The sequence below is a fragment of the Rana temporaria genome, chromosome 11, assembly GCF_905171775.1.
Source record: "Rana temporaria chromosome 11, aRanTem1.1, whole genome shotgun sequence".
NCBI classification, from domain to species: Eukaryota; Metazoa; Chordata; class Amphibia; order Anura; family Ranidae; genus Rana; species Rana temporaria.
In genome coordinates, this window is record NC_053499.1 from 223,167 (window position 1) to 241,899 (window position 18,733).

The 18,733-nt window shown below is 41.4% G+C and overlaps 1 protein-coding gene across 1 annotated transcript in view; it reads left to right on the forward strand.

Moving 5' to 3' along the window:
* The window catches only part of INSC (INSC spindle orientation adaptor protein), a gene marked incomplete in the record, with an annotated part of 83,885 nt that extends 65,953 nt beyond the window's left edge, over positions 1-17,932 (forward strand). Inside the window, 6 exon segments of the mRNA XM_040327862.1 lie at positions 3,589-3,760; positions 4,832-5,010; positions 11,118-11,184; positions 14,384-14,539; positions 15,725-15,801; positions 17,504-17,932. Of these exon segments, the coding sequence (XP_040183796.1) occupies positions 3,589-3,760; positions 4,832-5,010; positions 11,118-11,184; positions 14,384-14,539; positions 15,725-15,801; positions 17,504-17,632 (780 nt within the window).
* Positions 17,933-18,733: the final 801 nt, after the last annotated feature.

Here is an 18,733-nt window from a genome sequence, read left to right on the forward strand (position 1 = left end):
GGAGGGCAGTACGTAGTGGAAGGGTGGGAAGGATAGCTAAATCACAAGGATATAACTAAGGATAGAGTTAAAATAATATAAGTTCATAGATAAAGTAGAAAAAGGAGATAGGAGGAATTGAATATGATTAAGAATATAATAAGCAGACTATATGCATAAGATGGTTTATTTGTAAAGATGTATGTGTATCTTTGTGAAAAAAAAAAAAAAAAAAGAATTAAAAAAAAAGGCCTTCTGCTATTTTTTCTCTTTATATTATAATGCATTTGAAGGGAAAAACATTTTTTTTTTCAAATGTTTTTTTTTTTAAATGAAAGAGCGTATTTATGTAATTTTTTTTAGGGTGGTCCTCCGCTTAAAGAAATTAGAAAAAAATAAATAAAATAAGAAACAGTTATTTAAAGCTTTCTTTTTTTTTATTCCGGTGTATGACAAATAATTAAATGACTTCAAAAATTTCTCACAGCCTGAAAAAATCACAAATACCTTCTGCTATTTTTTTTCCCCATATAGTATAATGCCTTTTAGGGAATTGTAATAGGATACTAAAATGATGTATTATATTATTTTATATATTTTATAGTATTATTTTGTATTACAATATATTATGTTATATTGTAGTATATATTATTATATTATGTTATATTATATTGTAGTATATATTATTTTATTATGTTATATTATATTGTAGTATATATTATTATATTATGTTATATTATATTGTAGTATATATTATTATATTATGTTATATTATATTATAGTATATATTATTATATTATGTTATATTGTAGTATATATTATTTTATTATGTTATATTATATTGTAGTATATATTATTATATTATGTTATATTATATTGTAGTATACTTTATTATATTATGTTATATTATATTATAGTATATATTATTATATTATGTTATATAATGAAAAAGGACACAAAGTGGGTGTGGAAAGCGCTGCTCACCCCTAAAAAATAGATAATCGGAAAAGCTCCCCCATTGGGGTTTTTGGGCAGCAAAGTGTGTTAAATGGTTATTAAAAAAATTCTAAAATGAAACTAAAGATATGAATAAATGTAAAAGGTAAAGGATATTTATTAGTACAATGAAAGTCGTAAAAATGAGCTCTGGTACTCCATTTAAAGTCAAAATATATACATACAGAGAGGGTCTTCTTCAGATCTAAAGAAGACCCCACAAGTGGGTTGAAACGCGTCAGACCCATGTTTGACATATTTGTATACCATTTCTGTTCTTTTATGTTGTTCATTTGGTGCTTACCTCTCTGTATGTATATATTTTGACTTTGTCTGGAGTACCAGAGCTCATTTTTACGACTTACAATGTACTTTATTATATTATGTTATATTATATTATAGAATATATTATTATATTATGTTATATTATATTGTAGTATATATTATTATATTATGTTATAGTATATATTATTATATTATGTTATATTATAGTATATATTATTATATTATGTTATATTATATTGTAGTATATATTATTATAATAGATTATGTTATATTATAGTATATATTATTATATTATGTTATATTATATTATAGTATATATTATTATATTATGTTATATTATATTATTTTATATGATATCTAATCAGAATTGAATGTAGTCAATGTTACAATTTTTTCCCATTTTTTTCTTAGATACTGATACAAGTCTTGAATTTTCAGGTAGCAGCCTGTGTGTCAATTAGTAAGAGTTTATTATATTTTTCTTCTCCAGCCCCACCAATCGGACTGTGGAAGGGGGTGGGCACTGCCTCCCTAAACATGAACACTAGGGGGCAACAGTCACAACCGATTCCCCCTAAAAGTCAGTTCCCCCCCCCCCCAGTTCTCGGAGGGCAGCCGGGGAAATGTTAAGTAAACCTGTGAATAACACTTAGAATTCCTCCAGGAATATCAGTCAAATTGATTCAGAGTCTCTCAGCAAGCCAACACTAATTAATCTTGACATAATTAAAAACAAAACAACCATGACTAATGAATCAATTAAATGGTTATTAATTTGAATTTATTTAATTTAGAGGCATGGGGAAAATAATCCAATTTAAAAAAGAAAAGTGAAGCCGTAAAACATCTGAGGGGTTTTCAGATTTCAATAAGAATAACGTCTAATAATTCCATAGGGTTGGAACGGTGAAGTGTAACAAAATGTAACAATCTGCAAAACTCTACAATTCAAATCCAGATTTATTTATAAAGTTGATGTTGTTCTTCAGAGTTTTGAAGCGTCTCCATGATATAATCCATCCAGCCGGTCCATTGGTCAGGAGACGGGGGACCGGCGTTAAAGGCCGATGTGTGGAAAGTCCAACTAGAGCTGGAAAATTCTATGAGCATAAATGTGGCAACGAGGCCGACATTTCGTGAAATTCAATTTTTATAAAAAAATCAGCAAGCTTAAGATGAATTGAGTGCTAGACCTAAACAAGACGGGGGCTTCTGTAGAGGACTAGGAGAAAGCCTCCTACCCACTGACTATGGCCCGGGGGGAGTGAGGAGATCATTCACTAATGATGGACCACCACTTTCTCCCCTCGGGCCTCCAAAACTGCCACGGGTGCGTGTGGAGCAAGGGTCTGCAGTACCCTTCCAGTGTCCAGTGCACTTCCGAAACATTCAGCATCTCTTCTCTGAAATCCATGATTTCATCCAACCGCCTGAGGCCTCGTACACACGACGGGACTGTCCGATGAAAACGGTCCGGAGGACCGTTTTCATCGGACATGTCCGCTGGGAGAATTTGGTCTGATGGCTGTACACACCATCAGACCAAATCCCGCACGGACAGAATACGCGGTGACGACGCGGCGACGTGACGGCGACGTGCGCGAACCCAGAAGTTCAATGCTTCCACGCATGCGTCGAATCACTTCGACGCGATGTGCGGGTTCTCGGGCCAGCGGACATGTCCGATGAGTCGTACTGACCATCGGACATGTCCGGCGGACAGGCTTCCAGCGGACATGTTTCTTTCTTAGCATGCGCCCGGCGTTCGTTTTTTACGTCGTTTGCCTAAGGCTTTTTCGGCGTAACGTTGTGCCTGCTTCTATGAGGCGCACGCAATGTTAAGTATGGACGTCGTTCCCGCTTTGATTTTTGAATTTTTTACGTTGTTTGCGTAAGTCGTTCGCGTATAGGGCTGGACGTAATTTACGTTCAAGTCTAAACCAATGACGTCCTTGCGACGTCATTTGGAGCAATGCACACTGGGATATGTACAGGGACGGCGCATGCGCCGTTCGTACAAAACGTCAATCACGTCAGGTCAACACACATTAACATAAAACACGCCCCCCCTTACACATTTGAATTACGTGCGCTTACGCCGGCCCCATTTACACTACGCCGCCGCAACTTACGGAGCAAGTGTTTTGTGAATACTGCACTTGCTCCTGTATTTCCAACGTAAATACGATACGCTGCGCCGCCGTTAGATTGCGCGCCCCTACCTGAATTTATCTCCAAGTGTAAAAAATAGGCCTGGTCCTTAAGTGGTTAAAAAAAAAGAAACTTTTGAAATTGACGGCAGATTTTCTCCTTATTGTGTCATTTCAGGTGGACGGAATTCTGTGTTTGACGGAAATCCTCACCGACGACTCTCATTCCGAGGCCACCAAGGCGGAGGTTGCGGCGGTGATTGCGCAGATCACATCTCCTCACCTGACCTTCACACAGCACCTCAGCAGTTTCCTGGAAAACATGGAGGAGATCGTCACTGCCCTGCTGAGTGAGTGCGCCGCGCATGCGTTTTGTGCAACATCAATGTTAAGAAGAACATTTTTGCAACTTTTTTTTTGGAAATTTACAGAAATATAGAAATAAATCACCGTAAATGTAAATGATATAATGGGAGGTTCTCTCTAAAACTCACATAGTCAGGTTAACCACTTCAGCCCCGGACCATTTAGCTGCCCAGTGACCTGGCCACTTTTTGCGATTCGGCACTGCGTCGCTTTAACTGACAATTGCGCCGTCGTGCGACGTGGCTCCCAAACAAAATTGACGTCCCTTTTTTTCCCCACAAATAGAGATTTCTTTTGGTGGTATTTGATCACCTCTGCGGTTTTTATTTTTTGCGCTATTAACAAAAAAAGAGCGACAATTTTGAAAAAAAAAAGCAATATTTTTTCCTTTTTACTATAATAAATATCCCCCAAAAAATATATAATTTTTTTTTTTTTCCTCAGTTTAGGCCGATACGTATTCTTCTACATGTTTATGGTAAAAAAAAAATAAGCGTATGGATTGGTTTGCCCTGTCAGGTAGTCTGTAATGCAATTTCTATCAGCAGCCCTGCTTATTGTTAAAGGGGTTGTAAAGGTAAAAAAAAAATCCTAAATAGCTTCCTTTACCTTAGCGCAGTCCTGCTCGCCCCCTCAAGAGGTTTTCTCCACACCAGGGAGAACGCCTCGCATTACTGTGTGGAGTTACAGACAGAAGAACAGGAAGTGAGGATTTCTCAGAAGAAATAAGGACATTCAAAAGCAAAATGGAAGGATGAGGTAAGTGAAGGAGGACTGCACTGAGGTAAGTGAAGGAGGACGGCACTGAGGTAAGTGAAGGAGGACGGCACTGAGGTAAGTGAAGGAGGACTGCACTGAGGTAAGTGAAGGAGGACTGCACTGAGGGAAAGGAAGACATTTAGGGGGAAAAAAAATCCTTTACAACCCCTTTAATTGTAAAAGGTCTGCTTGAAGGTCAGATGTGTGTTGGAAGCTTTCTCGGGGGGCTAAAGAAGCAAAAAATGTAAAAAAATGCGATTTGTAGTAAGAAGAGTTGTTTTTGCTCTTGTTTGTAGAGTTGTGTGAAGAGGCGTCCACGGGAGAGTCGTGTTTGCTGGCTTCTGCTGCGTTGGCCAATATCACGTTTTTCGACAGTCTGGCCTGTGAGATGATCTTGCAGATGGGCGCTGTGAAAATCCTGCTGAATGCGTGTTCAGACAAGCAAAGAGTCAATACTGCCTACGCCCGGGACCAGGTAGGTTCTATCCGACAACTGGCTTGTGTGTGTGTGATAGCACGGGACCGATAGATCTGGATTTTGGATTTAATGCAGAAAGAGTCCTCCATCAAGGAGGGCTATGAACAATGAATGAGCCATGTAGACTGAACCTTCTTCCAGTCTTGGCTGGTGCCACTCTGGTAGTCTCAATAAAAGACATTAGGGCAGTTGGTGTAAAGCTTTCGGGGGAGTGTTGAGGAGACCCCATTAGAAGTTTGCAAGAGAACTGAGCCAACAGCTCAAACCAAACCTCATTTCAGGCATGTCAATTCAATTCCACCCCTAGTCCAATCGTATCCATGGCTTCAGTCCTAAAAAAGGGTGGAGGCCATTCCCTCTAAAATGCATTGGCTTTCCTGGATTCTCTATATCAATAAAAAATGTAACCAATATTCCTAAAGTGTCATACATTTTCTACCAGGTGCTCTTCAAGACTCACCCCAAGGTTCTGTCCAACAACTGGTCATACATGGACACACTGCCACCACCTGAGTTTCTTTAAAGAAGCAAGTGCCTCTTATATATATATATATCACTTTTGAGAAGGGTTTAGGGCTTGGCCTTCCATGAGAAGTTTTCAGGACTTGGCCTTCCATGAGAAGGGTTCAGGGATTGGCCTCCCATGAGAAGGGTTCAGGGCTTGGCCTTTCATGAGAAAGGTTCAGGGCTTGGCCTTCCATGAGAAGGGTTCAGACCTTGGCCTTCCATAGGTAGTTTTCAGGGCTTGGCCTTCCATGAGAAGGGTTCGGGGCTTGGCCTCCCATGAGAAGGGTTCAGGGCTTGGCCTTTCATGAGAAAGGTTCAGGGCTTGGCCTTCCATGAGAAGGGTTCAGACCTTGGCCTTCCATGAGAAGGGTTCAGGGCTTGGCCTTCCATGAGAAGGGTTCAGGGCTTGGCCTGCCATGAGAAGGTTTCAGGGCTTGGCCTTCCATGAGAAGGGTTCAGGGCTTGGCCTTCCATTTGAAGGGTTCAGGGCTTGGCCTTCCATGAGAAGGGTTCAGGGCTTGGCCTTCCATGAGAAGGGTTCAGGGCTTGGCCTTCCATGAGAAGGTTTCAGGGCTTGGCCTTCCATGAGAAGGGTTCAGGGCTTGGCCTTCCATGAGAAGTGCACAGAGATAATCATTTAAATTTGAATCTTCGAGTAATTGTAACAATCATGACCAGCCTCTGCAGCAAATCGCAGGCCTCCATTTTTGGAGAAGAGTCAGGGACTTCTTTTCTGCACTTCTCGCCGGTAGAGCAGTCCATTGAAATGACACGCAACTCGCAGGAACACATGGAAAAATCGTCGGAAATGTGTCTTCACTTCATCGCACCTGTAGGTGTGAACCAAGCCTCAGGCTTAGAGCAGGGGGCCCCAAACTAGCAGCCCTCCAGCTGTTGCAAAACTACAAGTCCCATCACGCCTCTGCCTGATGGAGTCATGCTTGTAACTGTCAGCCTTGCAATGACTCCATCAGGCAGAGGCATCTGCTGGGGGGCCGCCAGTTTAAGACCGCATGCAAAACACGTGAAAATGCGCCCGCACTTGGTTGCAGTGTAGGTGTGAACCAAGCCTTAGGCTTAGAGGCAGAGGTGTAGCTTGAAGTTTGTGGGCACCCGATGCAAAAGTTGACCCGGCCCCTGGGCTGTTCTTACCCCGTGCTCCTCTCCATTCAGTAAATGGCTCACAGCTTGTCCCCAGCCAATGAGAACGGAGGGGTGTGGACCGTGGAAGGCAAAGTGGAAGCCCAGTACTGGAGCGTGGCTGTGGGGGCCCTTGGGCAGATCGGAGCTGGACTTTGTAGAGGTTATGATAATATGACAGGGAGGCTGCAGGGGCCCCCTGGAGCTAGGGGTGGGGTTTGCAATTGTGACCCCTGCAACCCCTTATGCTACGCCTCGGGTTAGAGCTCAAAATAGTTTAAAAAAAAACGTAGTCAATGACGTCTCAAGGGGGCGGGTTCACCAGGTGACATCACCAGGTGGCCCCACCCCTTAGTTATTAAAGAGCAGGATCTGGGGGCCACCTTGTTAAAGAGGGCTGCCAGATTCCGATAAACCCCCACCCACAGACCCCCACAACCACCAGCCAGGGTTGTGGGGAAGAGGCTCTTGTCCTTGAATTATTTTTCCCATCATGGGTGTGAGTGGGGGCCCATGCCAAGTTTGGGCTAAGGCCTCGCAAAGCCTAGAGCCGCCTCTGCCCTACACTAATAAAAGACGATGCAATGTAAACAACGCAAATTATGCAAAATTGTAATCCTTTCGTAGCAAAGGCGGTTCTAGGCTTTGTGAGGCCTTAGGCCAAACTTGACATGGGGCCCCACTCACACCCATGATGGGAAAAATAATTCAAGGACAAGAGCCTCTTTCCCACAACCCTGGCCAGTGGTTGTGGGGGTCTGTGGGCAGGGGGCTTATTGGAATATGGCAGCCCCCTTTAACAAGGTGGCCCCCAGATCCTGCTCTTTAATACCTAAGGGGCGGGGGCCACCCGATGATGTCACCTGCTGAACCCACCCCCTTTTGACATCATTGACTGAGGGCATGCTGGGTCATTGACGTCACAAGGGGTGGTGTCTCACTGGTTGTTAGGGGCGCTGGCGGCCCTGTTCCTGAGTCAGAGCTCTTAACGCTGCCTGAGCACAGCAACGTTGAGGTCCCCTCAAAACTGGGGTAATGCATTGGGTAAGTTAGGCAGCCGCGAGGCCCCTGTGAGTGCGAGACCTTAGGCCTAATTTGCCTAATTAAAGAGCCGCCTCTATAATTTGTAGACTCCTCCCCCCTCATAAGTTTTGTGAAGCGGTTCGTTCACATTTTGGCAGCCGCCGCCCTTTTCCGGAAACCTCCATCCACGTCCAAACTTCTCCATTCCCCACTTTATGAAAGTCGTAGAGAGTGATTTACGTGATGAAGTTTTGGGATGGAAGTCACGAGGGGGGGAAATTTTTTGCGGCTGATAACTGCGTGTTTTACTCCTAAAAGATAATGAAATCACAAGTGCGGCTCCATCCCTCCGAGGTAACATCACCGCCGCCGTCACTATAATTAGGGATCTGTAATTGAAACATTTATGATAACCTCGCAATCACATTTATATTTTTTTGCATTTGAAATTTGATGATTATATTGATGAAAACCTTCAGTCATCGGGCGCCGTTCCCGCGGTAATGAATGCGGCTGGTGCATCTCGTTACGTCGTTTCCTCGTGGGATTAAAGAATTTTTTTTTTCTTCCCTCTTTAGCTAAATCCTATTTATGAGTGACAGAAGAGGCGACTCCACGTAATGACACTTTCTTACTACTTTTCCAAATCAGCTACAAGTGCCAACCGTTTACCACTTCCTTTACCTATTTTTTGTAAGTTTAGAAGTATAGAGACTGGAATTGCTGTGTAAGGATCAGGGCCGCCGCCATCAGGGGGGTACAGGCATTACACATGTAAGGGGCCCTAATGTCCTCAGGGGCCCGATCTCCCCCCATTCTCAGGTCACGGCTGGAGAGAATAGAGGAGAGAAAAGACGCTCATTTTCAGAGGCCCCCCCCCCCCAGGGCCGCCATCAGGGGGGTACAGACATTACACATGTAAGGGGCCCTAATGTCCTCAGGGGCCCGATCGCCCCCCATTCTCAGCTCACCGCTGGAGACAATAGCCCCAGGGCTGCCATCAGGGGGTACAGGCAGTAAACCTGTAAGGGGCCCGGATGGCAACCCCCCCTTTTTTTTTTTTTATAAAATAATTTTTTTTTTTAATATATATATATTTTATTTTCTATTGAAGGGCCCAAGGGGTCCCAGGGGCCCGGATGTCCACAGGGCCCTGGATGACAACCCCCCCTTTTTTTATTAAACAATTTAAAAATTTTTTATATATATATCTTTTTTTTATTAAAGGGCCCAGAGGTCCCCAGGGCCCCGGATGGCAACTCCCCTTTTTTTTAAATGTTTATTTTTTTATATGTTTTTTTATTAAAGGGCCCAGAGGCCCCTAGGGGCCCGGAGGTCCCCAGGGCCCCAGATGGCAACCCCCCTTTTTTTTATTAAACAATTTACATTTTTTTTATATATATATATATATATATATATATATATATATATATATTTTTTTTTTATATATGTATTTTTTTATTTCTTTTTTTTTTTAATATATGTTTTTTTTTATTAAAGGGCCCAGAAGCCCCTAGGGGCCCGGAGGTCCCCAGGGCCCCAGATGGCAACCCCCTTTTTTTAATTAAACAATTTACATTTTTTTATATATATTTTTTTTTATTTCTTTTATTTATTTATTTTTTATATATGTATTTTTTTATTTCTTTTTTTATATATGTTTTTTTATTTTTTTTATTAAAGGGACCAGAGGTTTATTTTTGTATTTAATTTTTTTTTTATTAAAGGACCCGGAGGTCCCGGATGGCAACCCCCCTTTTTTTTTTTATATATATTTTTTCCTTATTTCTTTTTTTTGTCAATTAGCGGCGTCACCCCCCCGCTTCTCAATTCGCGGCAGCCCCCCCCCCCGCTTCTCAATTTCAGGCGGCAGCACCCCTCCCTTCTCTGCTCCAGGGGGCCCATGCCTGAAGCTGTGTAAGGGGCCCCATATTTCCTGATGGCGGCCCTGCCCCCCCCCTCAGGTCGTGGCTGGAGAGCAGAGAAGACACTTTCATTTTTTCGGCAGCACCCCCCCCCCCCCCGGCTGTATAGGGGGCCCCAAACTTCCAGCTCCCCAAACTTCGAGGTTGGTGGCACAGAAATTTTAGCTGCTGTCCATTGGACCTCGGGTTGTCACCTTTTAGAAAACCAAACGGGAAGGAAGGAGAGTGTTTTGCAGTGCATGTCTCGGTGGGTGGGGATTATCTAAAGTGGGTGGGGTTTATCAGAAGCGGGCGCGGTTTATCTAAAGTGGTCGTCGTTAAACCAATGGGATTTATTCATAAAGGAAACCAAATGGGAGGGAAGGAGAGAGTCGCAATGCATGTCAAGTGGATGTGGTTTATCAGAATTGGGCGTGATTTATCTAAGGTGGTTGTAGTCAAACCAGTGAAATTTATTCATAATGGACTTGGAAAACAAAGCCACGTTCTCTTTAATGTGATAACTTTTTTTTCTTCACCCTAGGGTACTAAGGGAGCTTAGCACTTCAATTTTTTTATGCATTTGTCCCATTTATAAAGGCACTTATTTATTTTTTTTACAAACCAAGTTATTTACTAATAAAATGCAAGCCAAACTTTGGGCTTTGTGACCTCCTCTCTCGAAACGATACCCCCCTGTGGTCCACCAGGTGTTTTTATTTTACTTACCTTTTACCTACCTTTATTCAGATTGTTTCAGGCTGGTCACTTGACAGGTTGGTTCAGGTTGGTACCTACCTTTTTTGGTTTATCTAATGCGATTTATTCGTAATGGATGTGGTAAAACAAAGCCATGTTCTCTTTAATGTAATAACTTTTTTTTCCTTCACCCTAGGGTACTAAGGGAGCTTAGCACTTCAATTTTTTGTATGCATTTGTCCCAATTATAAAGGCACTAAACTTATTTTTTTTTACAAACCAAGTTATTTACTAATAAAATGCAAGCCAGACGATGATGATGGTGATGAGACTGGTGTAGACATGGAGGCACCCATGCTGCTATCTGAACTATTGCACTGTGAATGGAGGGCACCCCTTCAAGTGGTAGGCCAGTGGCGCCCTGCACTTACTGTAAGCCCTCAATTACCTGGTTGAGTGACACTGGGGGAGGGGGGGGGGGTTGACTTACTAAAACTGGAGAGTGCAGAATCCGGTGCAGCTCTGCATGGGAGCCAATCAGCTTCTAACTTCAGCTTGTTCAATGAAGCTTTGACAAAAAAAACTGGAAGCTGATTGGTTTCTATGCAGACGTGCAGCAGAATTTGCACTCCCCGATGTGCCATTCAACCTGGGAGACTGGGGACATCTTGTGGTGCAGAAGAGGTACTGTGAGGGACAGCTCCCGATTGAAGGTGAGTTGTGCACCTATAGCAGTACCTATAAATCTGTGTAAAGCAATGGCATTTATCTCTAGAAAAACGAGTCCCAAGTCATTCAAGTGCTTTTTTTTTTTTTTTACAAACTTTTCAGATCGTGACAATTTTAGCCAATTTATCGATTCTGGACCCAAGTGCTGAGGAGATCCTTCAGGAGAACGGTAAGTTGTCTCATATTTCCCCTTCATTCTTGTCTGTCTTTCTGAAATGACCCTTCTATCACATCCCCCCTAACATCTTCTCTACTCACATCCATATCACAGATTGGTTTTTAAATGAGATCTTATGCTAAAAAGATTTTTTTTTAGTTTTGAACAGAATTGGATGTATAAATCTTCTTCTGGGTTATATTGGTGTTTCCATTGGGAAAATTTCTGTGGTCACCTCGGCAGGATGTGAGGGGATATTTCCCCTGCATGGGGAACACAATCAGGTTTATCCCCTCCACACTCTCCAGAACTTAAAAATAAAATAAAAATCTTTGGTTGGGTTTAATTTTTTATTGTAAATAATTTGATTTTGTATTATTTATTTTTATTATTGTTGTTATTATTATTATTATTATTATTATTATTATTATTATTATTTCTATTATTGTATTATAAGTTTTTTATAAGCCACAGTATTTTATTTTATTTTTATTATTGCTGTTATTCTTATTATATTATACATTTTTTTTGAAAGGCATCGTATTTTATTTTGGATGAACCCTGGTCTAATTTAAAGGGCAGAGTTATCTTATATATAGTTTTATGATAATATATTAATACGATCTGTAAAATGTAAAATTTATATATATATATATATATATATATATATATATATATATATATATATATATATATGTATATATAGATGTATATATATATATGTATATGTATATATTTTACATTTTACAGATTGTATTAATATAATAAGAATGATAATAATAATAAAAACAACAATAATAAAAATAAATAATACAAAATCAAATTACTTCTACACTCTCCAAAACTTTGGGTGGGTTAAATTTTAATTGAAAAAAATTATATTTGATATTACTATTTATTTTTATTATTGTTATTATTATTATTATTATTATTATTATTATTATTATTATTATTATTATTATTATTATTATTTTATACGTTTATTTATACTGTATTTTTTGGGGGGTGAACCCTGGTCTTATTTAAAGGGCAGAGTTGTCTTTTAAATTGTTTTATGATAATATATTAATACAATCAGTAAAATGTAAAAAAAAACACTAAATAAATAAATATATATATACATACTACATATACTGGGGCAGATCCACATGCCGAACGAACTGCGCGTCCCCGTGCCAAATGAACTGCGCATGCGCCGTCCCTAAATTTCCCGCCGTGCATTGCGCGAACTGACGTCGCAAGGCTGTCATTGGTTTTGACCTGGACGTAAATTACATCCATCCCGATTCACGAACGACTTACACAAAAAAAAAAAAAAATTAAAATTATACGTGGGAACGACGGCCATACTTAACATTGATTATGCCACGAAATAGCAGCTTTAACTATACGCTGAAAAAAGCCGACTAGAGACGACGTAAAAGAATGCGCCGGCCGCTCGTACGTTCGTGGATCGTCGGAAATAGCTAATTTGCATACTCGACGCGGAAAACGAAGGGAACGCCACCCAGCGGACACCAAAGAATTGCATCTTAGATCCGAAGGCGTATGAAGACGTACGCCTGTCAGATCTAACCCAGATGCCGTCGTATCTTGTTTTGAGGATTCAAAACAAAGATACGACGCGGGAAATTTAAAAGTACACCGGCGTATCAGTTGATACGCCGGCGTACTTCGTCTGTGGATCTGGCCCATAGATTCATAAATTCGTAAATTTAAAAATTCGTAAATTAGAAAATTCGTAGATTCATAAATTCGTAAAATTTGTAAATTCGTAGATTCGTAAATTCGTAAATTTAAAAATTCGTAAATTAGTAAATTCGTAGATTCGTAAATTCGTAGATTCAGAAATTTATAGATTCATAAATTTGTAAATTTGAAAATTCGTAAATTTGTAGATTCGTAAATTCATAAAATTTTGTAGATTCGTACATTTATAGATTCATAAATTTGTAAGTTTGAATATTTGTAGATTAGTAAATTCATGGATTCATAGAGTCGTACATTTGTAAATTCGTAGATTCATAAATTTGTAAATTCGATAAAAATAAGAAAGAAAATCCGAAATTCGAAAGAATAACTAACTAATAATAACTATTAATTTATAGGTATTGGAATTTCCTTTCAGATTTGGCTGTTAGTGAAACGTAACGAATACAAGTTTATCCGAAGTTTGTTACGTTCTATTCGGGTAGATACAGCATTCGTTATTTTGGATAAATAGAATAAAACGTAACAAACTTTGGATAAATTTGTATTCGTTACATTCACTAACAGCCAAATTTGAAAGGAAATTCCAATACCTATCATTTAATAGTTAGTTATTATTTCAGATATTCAAATTTTCGGGTTATCGGATTTTTGAATTTATGAATTTTCAAATTTACGAATTTACAAATTAAGGAATTTTTTAAATTTACTAATTTTTGCATTTACAAATTTACGAATTTTCAAATTTTTGAATTTACGAATTGATGGATTTTCAAATATTCAAATTTTCGGGTTATCGCATTTTTGAATTTATGAATTTTCAAATTTACCAATTTACAAATTAAGGATTTTTTTAATTTACAATTTTTTTAATTTAATAATTTTTACATTTACAAATCTACGAATTTTTGAATTTCCGAATTGACGAATTTTCAAATATTCAAATTTACTAATATTTGGAAAAATTTGTCAAATGGCTTTTCGTTAATTCGGATACTTCCGGGTTAAAGAATTTGTCGAAATTCGTTAAAATACGAATTTTTGACGAAAGGGATTGCACGTCTAGTTATTTTTATTGTTAGGTACAAAAGGAATACAGCAATAAAAATGCCGATGTGATTTGCCCAATCAGGCCTTAATTATGAATTGATGCTTAAGTCCCGAATGGCCGAAACGCGTTGACATCTTTATGGCTGTATTCCTTTGTAGGAAAAAAAACAAACTATCTGCTGATATATACAGAATGTTCCGGCATCATTTTTGTGGACTGTGTATCTGAGAGGCTTCGGAAACCTCTCAGGCCGGAGCTCTGGGTTTGGGGCCGTATCTGGATTTCAGAGAAGGTTGCAGCACGGCGCCATTAATTTCTCACCTTTTCCCTCTCCATCTAAAATAAACAAAACACAACTTTGGGTTAATTTGCACTTTTCATGAATGGATACAAAGTTGCTCATCCTATTTTGTACATTCTGTACTGATATCCATGTCTGTGACTCCTCAGGGGTGGAGCTTCTGGTGGAGATGTTGGCGGAGAAGCCTCTCAGTGGGAGTTTAGCTGAAATCTCAGCCTGTGAGCGAGTCCTCCAGAAATCGGCCGTCACCCTCGCCCGCCTGGGCCGCCATCCCGACATCGCCCACGCTGCCATAAAGTGTAACGGTACGTACATTCCGGGTGATATATACTGAGAATACACCGAGCTCTGATCTGATCACTCTCATGTTTTCAAGAATTTTACAGCTTGATGATAAAAAAACTAAAACTAAAAAATACATTAAATAAAAAAAATCTTTTAAAGATTATAAAGTGGGTGAAAAGGCTCCAAAAACAAAATTTTCTGCAATATATTTAAACCAGTGCCCCATTATTGGTATCAGTGGGAGGAATAGTGTCCCATCATTGGTGTCAGTGGGGGGGAATAGTGTCCCATCATTGGTATCAGTGGGAGGAATAGTGTCCCATCATTGGTGTCAGTGGGAGGAATAGTGTCCCATCATTGGTGTCAGTGGGAGGAATAGTGTCCCATCATTGGTGTCAGTGGGAGGAATAGTGTCCCATCATTAATGTCAGTGGGAGGAATAGTGTCCCATCATTGGTGTCAGTGGGAGGAATAGTGTCCCATCATTGGTGTCAGTGGGAAGAATAGTGTCCCATCATTGGTGTCAGTGGGAGGAATAGTGTCCCATCATTGGTGTCAGTGGGAGGAATAGTGTCCCATCATTGGTGTCAGTGAGAGGAATAGTGTCCCATCATTGGTGTCAGTGGGAGGAATAGTGTCCCATCATTGGTGTCAGTGGGAGGAATAGTGTCCCATCATTGGTGTCAGTGGGAGGAATAGTGTCCCATCATTGGTATCAGTGAGAGGAATAGTGTCCCATCATTGGTGTCAGTGGGAGGAATAGTGTCCCATCATTGGTGTCAGTGGGAGGAATAGTGTCCCATCATTGGTGTCAGTGGGAGGAATAGTGTCTCATCATTGGTGTCAGTGGGAGGAATAGTGTCCCATCATTGGTATCAGTGGGAGGAATAGTGTCCCATCATTGGTATCAGTGGGAGGAATAGTGTCCCATCATTGGTATCAGTGAGAGGAATAGTGTCCCATCATTGGTGTCAGTGGGAGGAATAGTGTCCCATCATTGGTGTCAGTGGGAGGAATAGTGTCCCATCATTGGTGTCAGTGGGAGGAATAGTGCCCCATCACTGGTGTCAGTGAGAGGAATAGTGTTCCATCAAGAGGTGCCTGAACAAGGACTTTCATGGCGGGATCACCAGGGAAGAGGTTTAATGAAAGCTGCAATGCTACTTATGTAAGCATATAATAGGAGACTTTGCTTCTTCCTTCAGGCATCCCCAGCCTCATTGCTCTCTGTCGCCACCCAGAGGAGAGGTACAGCAGTGACGCCGTCCTTGTCGCTTGTCTGGTATGTAGGAAATCCTCTAAATAAAAATGTATTTATTTTTTGTGTATAAATCTACTTTCCCTGAAAACCACATAAAGATTTATACAAATGTCATAAAAAGCAATAAAAATATCCACCAAAAATGTGCAACTGTGTAAAAGTGACAACAATGACCAAAAAACAACTCATACAGAATCTTTCACACAAATAATATTCACAATAAAAGTCCAAATGTATAAATAAAGTGAAGAAAAAGAAAATCCCACAAAATCTCACTTCTTCAATGAAAAGTGTTCTCCGGGGAAAAGGCCTCGTCCCCCACATTTCCCCACAGCCGGGGGCTCCAAACTCTCTAAACAAAGGGCCACTTTTCCTCCCTTAGAGCCCTTTCACACTGAGGAGGTTTTCAAGGCGTTTTAGCGCTAAAAATATCGCCGCTATACCGTCAGTGCACATCCCGCCCCAGTGTGAAAGGGGCCTTAGATTGGGGGAGGGGCTGTACTGAGTCCACCGGGAGTAGAAATTGTTGTGGCGTCAGTGCGAGCAAACAGTGTATTTTTGGTATTAGGGGAGGAATAGTGTCCCATCATTGGTGTCAGTGGGAGGAATAGTGCCCCATCATTAGTGTCAGTGGGAGGGATAGTGCCCCATCATTGGTGTCAGTGGGAGGAATAGTGTCCCATCATTGGTGTCAGTGAGAGGAATAGTGTCCCATCATTGGTATGAGTGGGAGGAATAGTGTCCCATCATTGGTGTCAGTGAGAGGAATAGTGTCCCATCATTGGTGTCAGTGGGAGGAATAGTGTCCCATCATTAGTGTCAGTGGGGGGAATAGTGCCACATATTTGGTTTCAGTGAAAGGAATAGTGCCCCATCATTGGTGTCAGTGGGATGAATAGTTATCCATCATTGGTGTCAGTGGGAGGAATAGTGTCCCATCATTGGTGTCAGTGGGAGGAATAGTGTCCCATCATTAGTGTCAGTGGGAGGAATAGTGTCCCATCATTAGTGTCAGTGGGAGGAATAGTGTCCCATCATTGGTGTCAGTGGGAAGAATAGTGTCCCATCATTGGTGTCACTGGGAGGAATAGTACCCCATCATTAGTGTCAGTGGGAGGAATAGTGTCCCATCATTAGTGTCAGTGGGGGGAATAGTGTCCCATCATTGGTATCAGTGGGAGGAATAGTGTCCCATCATTGGTGTCAGTGGGAGGAATAGTGTCCCATCATTGGTGTCAGTGGGAGGAATAGTGTCCCATCATTGGTATCAGTGGGAGGAATAGTGTCCCATCATTGGTGTCAGTGGGAGGAATAGTGTCCCATCATTGGTGTCAGTGGGATGAATAGTTATCCATCATTGGTATCAGTGGGAGGAATAGTGTCCCATCATTGGTGTCAGTGGGGGGAATAGTGTCCCATCATTGGTGTCAGTGGGAGGAATAGTGTCCCATCATTGGTGTCAGTGGGAGGAATAGTGTCCCATCATTGGTGTCAGTGGGAGGAAAGTGCCCCATCATTGGTGTCAGTGGGAGGAAAGTGCCCCATGGGCTGGAGAAGGGCAAATAAAGGGCCGCACCTGGCAGGGGGTTTCCAAACTTTCTAAACAAAGGGCCACTTTTATAATAATCAGATGTTGTATTTTTCAATCTCACATCGAATAATTGGAACAGGAACAGGAAGTGATGTTCTTTGCGTCTCGTGATGAATTATTTGTGTATTTCAGGCGGCGTTGCGCAGGTTGGCGGCGGCGCATCCAGGCGGCATCGAAGACTCCGACCTCCAGCAGCTGGTCAAACCCCGATTGGTGGATTCCTTCCTCCTGTGTTCCAACATGGAGGAGAGCTTCGTCTAGCCGAGGAAATCAAAGTCTCCGAGTTCTGCGATCGCCAGAGAACGATCGCGCCGCCGCTCCAAGTGCCAGCAACTGCAGGAATCATATTTTATACATACGATCCATGTCCCGGGAATCTCTCTGCCGATCCGAAGTATATATTCAGCCGACGAGCGATCACTAGAAATATTTATGTGTATTTTCTACCGAAATTTTGTAGCCCGGAAATGTTTTATATATAAAAGAAATAAATTTATACAAATGACATCATAAAGACGTGACAACCTTTGTAAATAAAGAGAACCGAGATCGATCGCAAAATATCTCCGTGATTTATTTGTTATTATTTTATTTTTTATAGAAATAAACCAATTACATCAGTCTCTGTACAGAGGAGCTTACACTCTAATGTCCCCCCCCCCCCCCACAGTCACATCAGTCTCTGTACAGAGGAGCTTACACTCTAATGTCCCCTCCCCCCCACAGTCACATCAGTCTCTATACAGAGGAGCTTACACTCTAATGTCCCCTCCCCCCCACATCACATCAGTCTCTGTACAGAGGAGCTTACACTCTAATGTCCCCTCCCCCCCACATCACATCAGTCTCTGTACAGAGGAGCTTACACTCTAATGTCCCCTCCCCCCACAGTCACATCAGTCTCTATACAGAGGAGCTTACACTCTAATGTCCCCTCCCCCCCACATCACATCAGTCTCTGTACAGAGGAGCTTACACTCTAATGTCCCCTCCCCCCCACAGTCACATCAGTCTCTGTACAGAGGAGCTTACACTCTAATGTCCCCTCCCCCCACACATCACATCAGTCTCTGTACAGAGGAGCTTACACTCTAATGTCCCCTCCCCCCCCACAGTCACATCAGTCTCTGTACAGAGGAGCTTACACTCTAATGTCCCCTCCCCCCCACAGTCACATCAGTCTCTATACAGAGGAGCTTACACTCTAATGTCCCCTCTCCCCCCCACAGTCACATCAGTCTCTGTACAGAGGAGCTTACACTCTAATGTCCCCTCCCCCCCACAGTCACATCAGTCTCTGTACAGAGGAGCTTACACTCTAATGTCCCCTCCCCCCACACATCACATCAGTCTCTGTACAGA